Below are 9,099 nucleotides of genomic sequence, written 5' to 3'. Positions count from 1 at the left end.
TGACAAGATCAATCGCATGAGTCAGTATGCTCAGCTGTAGGCAATGCAGATCCTGGTAGTTGGCATCTACTTCCTGCATGTCTTCTGGAGAATTCTACCTGTAGATCTTAATGCTCATAAGCAAATGCTTCACGATCTGTTAAATTTTCCCTAGTTCCACCTTGACATTTCTTGGGAAATTATAAGTCCACAAAGCTTCCCTTTGGTAATAAATAAAAGCCGTATTAGTGTAGAATTACTGTTTATTAAAACCCTTCATTTCAAAAGCAGCAACTGATTTTAATCTTTCCTTGAAAGATGATGCATACATTACTTTAAAAAAAAAGTGTGTGCAAACATAAAATTATCTAAATACAGTCGCAATCCTCTTTCCCACAAAGGCGGCAGTTTCGATCCTCATTGAATTTCGATCAAGTCCCACTCCTTTTAATTCTGCATCCCTGCTAGGAGTTATTTCTGTCCAAACATACTTGGAAACAAGCGGTTCCCTTCATCTCCTTCATTGGATTCCGTGCTGCTCCATAAATCTGTCAGGCTGACAGTTGGTGTCACAAAATGAAAACTTGATGGTATCTCCAAACTGAGGTGTACACACAGCCCAGAAACTCTGCCCTCATCCCACCTTGGAAGGATTCATAAATTATGCAACGGAAACATCCAGAGGTTACATTTCCACCCCTATACAATTTCAACTTAAATCAGGCAACATTGCAAGGCTAGCAGCACACAGAAGGGGCCTGATCACCCAGCCAAAGCTCAAAAGACAACAGGTTGGTTTCAAAATCTCAGCACCTCTGCCGAGTTTCCTTTTATTCAGCCTGTGAGCCAGAAGGAGGGGTGGGTAAATACTAAGTGACAGGGAGCCCAGAAGAGGGAGAAATGAGGGTCAAGTAAACCAAACATGGGTGGAAGGGATCCTATAGAATATAAATCCTTTTCCACAACTCGGTGGTTGCATTGTACTTACCTTGACCTGTTTCACATAAGCTGAGACCATGACAATCTAAGACAGTAGAACTACCAACCCTGTAAAAATCCTCCCATCAATCCAAGTTAACTAATGGCATTATCTATACTTGGCAAGGTACTGATCTTTAAGAGAGAGAAATTAGGTTAGGACACATTATGCTGCTCTGAATTGTCCTGTTGGGCAAGACATCAGATGGTGATCTCAATTCGATCCATAAGGAAGAAAGGATTCAGCTGACTGACTCTTCAAAGGGCTCAACTTTGGTCCTTGAATAACGTCCCAACTATTGTGGAGGACCTTGTCTTCACAACAACTGTTAGGAAGGCTACAAGAGAATTTCACATTATGAGCAGGAAAGGAGGAACTGGACAGAGAGGAACCTGCCTTGAAACCGATCACGTTTCAAAACGTGTGAGGAATGCAATCGGAGAAGGATGCCAACTACTCAACAGAGAGATTAGTCATATCCAAATGCAGTTCAGGAATTTGCCTAAAAAGGAGACTAGACTCCCTCTGACTTATGAAATTATGTCCACAGTAACAAAGCAGGTTTATTACAGATTTGTATCCCAACTATGATTTTTTTTTTTAAAAAAAAGGCCAAGCAAGTCGCAGGGAAAGAGGTAAAAAAAGAGACACTCCCAGATAATTATGAATTAGATCCTCGGAGTAAAAGTCAGGAATAGGAGTGAAGCAGTGAAGTTTTTCAAAAGCCATACGCTAGACCAAGACCACAGGTAGATTTACAAAATACACACTCGATGACCACCTGTGAGGCAGTTCGGGCTTCGGCAGAACAGTACCACGTCCTAATCGAATCACGTTGTCTTCTCTGCACCCAGTGTGGAAAGAGAAAGCTTGAAGCACAGCAGACTTATGAAATAGGGAGACCATCACCAGGAGGATAAAACAGGAAGACAACCACTTTCCCCGCACAACTTAGGGTGGGAGTGGAAAGTTACCACAGGCAGGCCTGGAGGAGGAGGAGGAGAAGTGGTAGGCCAACCCTGTAGGCTAGGGAAACAGAAGAGTTGGGAGGGCTATTGTTTGGGTCAAGGGGCCGGTTCCAGCCTGGTAAGGGCTGGATGTCATCATAGGTGCCTCCTCCTTCTCTTGTAGAATTGGAGCACAAGGCCTCTCCTGGGGTGGCCTTTGTAGGGACTGTCACTTGCTGAAGCTGCACTTCTGGAACGTTTTCCTTAATCCAGTCAGCATAGAAAGGAAGTCGGATGTAAACACCAGGTCTGTTGGCAGCCCCACAGCTGTATCCCCAGCTCACAACGCCAGCCAGGAACCAGGCATTGTCCACGAGACAGGATAGGGGGCCTCCGGAATCACCCTAAAAATAAAAAACGAAAGGAATTAAAGACATGTAATGGTTGGGTTTTTTTGAGGGGTGGTAGAGTTTGCAAAGGGAAAAGTAGTAGAAAATACAATAAGCATACTGTCTGATAATATGAACAGGAGTCAGAAACAGAGAGAGGTTATAGCAGTGATTTTCAAACCTGGTAACTTTAAGATGAGTGGACTTCAACTCCTAGAATTCCTCAGCCTCCCAGGAATTCTGGGAGTTGAAGTCCACCCATCTTAAAGCTGCTAAGGTTGAGAAATGCTGGTCTAGCCTAAAGCACTGGAAAACCCAACTGTTTTTATTAGCCTCCTCTAATAAAGGAATGCTTTCTTGCGCAATCCTCATAAAATGCCCGAGAACTCGTGCAGAGGATGGCTTTCAGGGCCTGGCATCCTACCGCCATCACTACCACCTCACTTGGCCAACTAACGGCACCCCTAACCTCCTCACAGTGGCCTCACCTGACAGGCATCCTTCTTGCCTTCTACAAAACCGGCACAGATCATGTCACGGTGGAGTGTGTGGGAATCCTCAGGATCTGGGTTCCTTCTGTACAAGCACCTGCAGGTGTCCAGACCAATGATGGGCACTTCAAGTTGTTGTAGCGTCATGGGCGAGGGGAGGCTCGCTACAGGGAAGGGGACGGTATAGAGTCAGTGTGGAGGCAAGACATCCTGAAGGATCTTATTTCTAAGTGTTAAGTAGGAGGGACAGTCTTCCCCTGGGTGGGGAACCCAAACTAAGAAATGCTGGATTTCAGAACTTCCTGGAAGTCAAGAGGTCTTCTCTACAACTGTTGACCAACCTCAGGCAACTAAAAGAGTATCTCCTTCTGGATCAGTCCAACATGTTTCTTAGCCCCACACTTTTTCTCTCCCAACTGGATGTCTCTGGAATGAATGCGCATGGAGCCATGCTCTACTCCTACTGTCATGACATCAAGCTATTCTTTGTAGACCTCCTGTCCCCAACCTTTTATAAAATATATGAAGAATTGTTACAGAAACTGGGGATGGCGAATCAAATGAAGAGAAGGACCAGAGAAGACATAATAGCAGTATTCCGATATTTGAGCCACAGAGAGGAAGGGGTCAAGCTCTTTTGTAGTAGCTACTGAGATCCTATAGATGGCGCTGGATGCTAGCAGCAAACTGCAGTGTCTGATGCCTATATGGGCCTTTTTTTGCTATTTGCATGATCTCATTACTTATCTTGGTGAAGGTGTATCTTGGTGAAGGTGAAAAGTCCCAGACTTATGGAAGATCTCATTTACTAACATCACCACTAGTCTTAAGGATTAGTTGGAAGGTTTCACCCATGTGGTTTCTATTCTCCAATCCAAATACTGTATCTATGTTACTCTTCTTTGCTTATAAAAATAATATAAAAATAATAAGCGCCACATATGTGGTCAGACATCTTTGTACACTGAAATGACTGATTATTGAACTCCCACAAGTGGTGCCCGACCAGGGACATTACCCTATGGGGACACAGCTACCAACATACTTGCCTTCATCTGGAACAGACCCCTAAGGTGCGCATGACATCCTACGGGACCAATCAGAGGTAAGTATGGGCTGAAATCTATCTCATCACCAGCAGAAACATGTTCAGGAACTTAAATTCCTGTTACATAAATCTGATGCAAAAGTACCTGAGGCTGACATAAAAAAGCTGATTGAGGAGATAGGAAAGCTTTGTCCCTAGTACCCTGAGCGTGGGACGCTCAGGTTACAGGATTGGATAAAGATAGGGCATACTTTACATCTTGAACCCAGGGCTCCAGTTCAAATATTACATTGATGGTATTAATGCCATCAAGCAGTAGAACAATTTGGCTCCCGTGTCTCAATGGGGCAACGATTAACTACCAGCCCTCTCCTGATTATGATCAGGTAAAAATTATCACCCCAAAATCATTTTCAATTGGACTTACAGCTCCTTCTGAAGAGATTATATCTTTTGCTGCTTCACAGCCAGGGTACACCCCCATAAGGAAAATATTGGAAGAACAATTAGACAAAACGGGCGGGGGGGGTGTAGAAGAAATAGCAGAAATGCTTTCTGTGTGTCCAGTGCACGCCACAGGACAAGTAGATCAAAATGGAGCTCAAATAGTAGAATATCACCCTCTTGTCATATGCAATTTTAACAGAACTAAGAAAAGGAATTAGAGATATGGGGTTGGGAAGTACCCTTGCACAAGGAATGTTAGAAGCTACTATGAGAAATCATATTTTAGTACCTGAAGATTGGAAAACTTCCTTTCGTATGTTGCTTAGTCTAGCTCAATATGTGGTTTGGGACAGTGAGTTTAGACATCAATGTGCTGTGCGTGCCCAGCATTCGGGGGGGGGAGGGAGGGTTGTTTCATTCCTGAGCAATTGTATGGATCTGGCAATTTTGCTCCAGTTGATGCTCAAACTGTTTTACCAGGTGCCACGTAACAGATTTCTTCAGAATGTGCTTATTGAGCATTTTCAAAAGTGCCGGTTTCTGGCAAGCCTCATCAAGCTTTCTCTAATATCAGGCAGAAAGCTACTAAGCCATATCCTGACTTTATAAACAGATTACAGGATGCTTTACGGCAGCAGATAGACAATCCTGAGGCTCAGCAGGAGTTATTAATGAAGCTGGCAAAGGAAAATGCTACTTCTGATGTAGAAGGGCAATTATTGGTCTGAGAGCTAACCATGATTTGGCGGAAATGATTAAAGCATGTCAAGATGTAGGAACAGCTTCTTATCAAACTAATTTGCTGGCGGCTGCTTTATCTCAAGGCAGCTTGTTTATAACTGCTTTGTCTCAAGACGGCAAGTCTAAAAGAAAAGGTTTCAAATGTGGTAAACCTGGTCATTTTAAATGGGAATGTCATAATTTAGGAAGACAAGAGTTGAAAATAAGACCAAAAGCAAAATGTCCAAAGTGTCAGAAGGGTTATCATTGGGCAAAGGAATGTTGGTCAGGAAATGGCCGACTAGGCCAGTCTCTGGCCCCAGTCCAAACAGAGGCAATAAATCAACAATAGAAAATACTCCTGCTGCTACAAGAGGTAGTGCTGGTATTGATTTAATACTGCAGGAGGAAGTGAATTTTAAATTTCCTGGGGAGGTTCAAGTAGTTCCATCACAATTATCAGGCCCCCTGCCACAAAATTATGTGGGGCTTGTCCTTCCCCGGTCCAGCATGGGTAAAAAAGGTATTTTTGTTATCCCAGGGGTGATAGATTCTGATTATACTGGAATCATTTATGTCCAAGTGGATTAATTTTCCTCAAATTTTGCCCATTTACTCTAGCCTTGCTCAACTCCTGCATTTGCCTTATTTTGTCCCATCGGGGAGAGTCAAAAGAGAGAGGTGAAGGAGGTTTTGGTTCTACTGACCTGGCCACTTCCATCATAGCTGCCATCACTAGCTGCCGATTACATTTCAATGGCCCCGTCAGATCATTGTGTTGCAGTATAAGCCCTTTTGGGGGAATTTTAGACACTGGAGCGGATGTTTCAGTGATTTCTGCCAGGCAGTGGCCTGATGCCTGGACAACTGAGCCCTGTCCAAGTGTGTTGAGTGTAGAGGGTCATCAACATGCACATCAAAGTGCACAATTTATGGGACTTCCGGGTTAAGCCCTCCTTGCCGACGGACTGGGGACCGCGACTGTCCGCGGCCTTGGTCCATGTTCTTTTGTCAGAGAGCCCCAATCACCATGGTTATGGGTTGAAGCTGCTTGGAGGGGCAGTGGAGTAAGGGGAAGCCACCAGCCAGTTGAGGAGAGCCGCATCTCCTTCCTCTGGGCTTGGCATTTTTCCCCCCGAAGACAACCGAGCAGTGGTCCAAAATGACCACCCTGAAGAGGAGGATTTAGCTGGATTAAGATTTGTTCAGGAGAGAAGAAGGAGGTGGACAACACAAGAACCAGGACAATTTGGCGCAACAACTAAATAAAAGGTACCCCAGGATTGATGCTTTAAGAATTTTTAAGAAAGAAAAGAAAGCGGCGGAATTATAAAGGGATGGGTGGGGGAAAAAGAGAGAAAATAACTCTGACAGCTGAATGGGGCTTCGAACTGGGAGAGGAAGAAGCCGGAACAAGAAACTTAAATAAACTGAATTAAAATATATGGGCAACAAACAGGCATAAATTAAAGCTGGATTTAAGAGTATTAAAAAGAAGGGAGAGATATACAAATTGGAGACTTAGTTGTTTTGGAATATTGAGGCTCGAAAAGCCCTCAACAATAAAATGGGGGGGGGGGGAGGACTTTGTATAATGGAGAGTGTCATCTTGTGGACAAAAAATTAAACTGGAAAATATAAAGAAAAAATTCCTGTTTCTCTATGAACTTGATTCGATACAATGAAAAGGAAATATTGAAACAACAAAACAAGTACTCTGAAAGTGAAAGCTGAACTAGAATAAAAGAAAAAGTAAGAAAAGACGAATTGTTGGACATCGGTAACTTTGGTATAAACCCAGTGTTGGAATAGTTGTGAATTCAGAAAACCTGAAGAAGAAAAAAGAAAAAGAGAAGCTTTGTGGATTTTAAAAACTATAAGATATAAGATTGTAAAAACTATAAGATATAAGATATAAGAATGATATTTCTGTGGGAATTAAAAATGATGCTTAAAAATATGAAAGAACTACTACATGCAAGAGGCGAATCATTTTGCTCGGTGTTAAAAGCTATGGAAATGGCGATTGAAGAACATGAAGAAGAAACTTCAAAGAAGGAGGAGTTAGATCAAGAAGAAGCCACCTTAAATGGACAATCAACACAAAGAACATTACAAAGAGGAGGGAAAAGAAGGGGGAGGAAAAAGACATAAAAAATAGGAGATTCCAAAAAGTAACTAAAAAGGGGAATACCTGTAAAAGTGGGAAAGACAGGAAGAAACAGCAGAAAAATAAAAAGGGGAAGGAAGATATAAAGAGGGAGAGGGATATAAATCAGAGGGAGAAAAGGTTTGGGAAAATAAAAGGGAAGAGAGGTAATGAGGAACAGGAACAGGAAGGAAAGAAATATGGGAATTGTAAAATAATGGAAAAAAATTGTTTATTTAGAATACATAGGGATAATGGTTAATGGATTAAGAAAGGGGATTCCACACTGATATGAGGGGTAATAAGAATATATTTGCAATTACAAGTTATCTAGAAAATAGGGGAATATAGACCATTGAGAGGAGGGAAGGGCATTGTTTTTTTTTTAGTAGATGAATGCATGTTCTTATTTTTATTGTTACAAGAAAGGTCAATGTTTATCATATATATATATATATATATATATATATATATATATATATATATATATAGAGAGAGAGAGAGAGAGAGAGAGAGAGAGAGAGAGAGAGAGAGAGAGAAATAATTGAAATGAATTGTAAGGATGTTTTAAAATGAGATTAATATCAGTGACCAGGACTAGCTAAATGGATTAATTGCTTTTTCTTCTTCTTTTTTTGGTATTATAAATAAAACTCTGTGGAAGTAAAGGGGGAAAATATACTACAGAATCTGACTGAAAAGTACAATGTTATGTAATTCTTTTTTTTAGGGAATGATTATTATTATAACTAATTAAAATAAATATATATTGGGAATTAAAATGAGGAAATTAAGGTATATTTAAACCACTGAGGTGACACTCCCAAATTAGTAAAAGGGGAGGGGAAATTTATGTTCTATTTTGTATGTAAAAGCTTGTATTCATCTAGAATCTATGGAAAGAATATGCGATGGAATTGCAAATCTGACAGGTAAAAGAATTAAAAGGTAATAAGTATGAAGATATGGGAATTATTAGTGATTTAAGTGTGAAAAGAGTATCACGGAAAAGGTCACGCTTAAAAGAAACGTTAATGTTTAAGAAATATCTGAAACAAATTGAAATGAACTGAGAAGATGTTTAGAATGAAAGTAATATTAGTGAACAGGATTAGTTTGTTCCTTTTCTTATATAAAAGTTGGAGAATTAAGTTAAAAATGGATAAGATAGGAAATTGAATGTAGAAAATGAATAGATAATTATTGTCATATATGCATGTAAAAGTGGTGATCTGGATGTTGTACACCGAAAAGAGCTTTTGTTTTGGAAAAATTGAATAAAGCTTGTTTTAAAAAAAGTGCACAATTTATTTCAGCTCATTTGTCTAATTCAGATTTGGTCATACAGGTCCGTCTTTTTGTATTTGATATTCATGTCAGCCTCTGGGGACGTGACCTGCTCAGTAAATTGGGAGCCACCCTTACTCTGGAAGACTGAGGCTACTGCCCTTCCATTGAATTGGCTGGTTACAGAGCCGGTATGGATTGATCAATGGCCCATGTCACATGAAAAATTAACGGCTCTCCATCAGCTAGTAAATGATCAACTGCTTGCTGGTCATATTGTCCCTTCTAAAAGCCCATGGAATACCCCTGTATTTGTCATAAAAAAGAAAAGTGGCAAATGGCGTCTATTAGTGGCAAATGGCGTCTATTTGTTCCATTAATTTATGTATTCCCCCCTGCAGTGTGGGACGCCTAACCCTAATTTGATTCCTCAAGATCATGAAGTAATGGTAATTGATTTAAAGGATTGTTTTTTCTCTATTCCTTTATGCCCCTTTATGCCCCTCTGATCAAGAAAAGTTTGCATTTACTGTGCTTGCAGGGAATCATTCAGAACCTAATAAACATTATCACTGGACAGTTTGCCACAAGGCACGTTAAATAGTCCCACATTATGTCAGCTTTATGGTGCTGCAACATTAGCTCCTTTTCGCAAACGTCATC

The 9,099-nt window shown here is 40.9% G+C and overlaps 1 protein-coding gene across 1 annotated transcript in view; it reads right to left on the bottom strand.

Annotated features, from left to right (window-relative positions):
• Positions 1-224: 224 nt before the first annotated feature.
• PRSS8 (serine protease 8) overlaps positions 225-9,099 on the bottom strand; it is a 37,149-nt gene continuing 28,274 nt past the window's right edge. Inside the window, exons 5-6 of the mRNA XM_087918257.1 lie at positions 2,783-2,949; positions 225-2,309 (exon numbers count right to left, since the gene is read on the bottom strand). Of these exons, the coding sequence (XP_087774383.1) occupies positions 1,929-2,309; positions 2,783-2,949 (548 nt within the window). The 3' untranslated portion in view covers positions 225-1,928. The remainder of the gene's footprint in view (positions 2,310-2,782; positions 2,950-9,099) is intronic.

The sequence above is a fragment of the Pseudonaja textilis genome, chromosome Z, assembly GCF_049901715.1.
Source record: "Pseudonaja textilis isolate UNSWEBS1 chromosome Z, rPseTex1.2, whole genome shotgun sequence".
Taxonomy (NCBI): Eukaryota; Metazoa; Chordata; class Lepidosauria; order Squamata; family Elapidae; genus Pseudonaja; species Pseudonaja textilis.
This window is presented reverse-complemented; position numbering and strand designations above follow the sequence as displayed.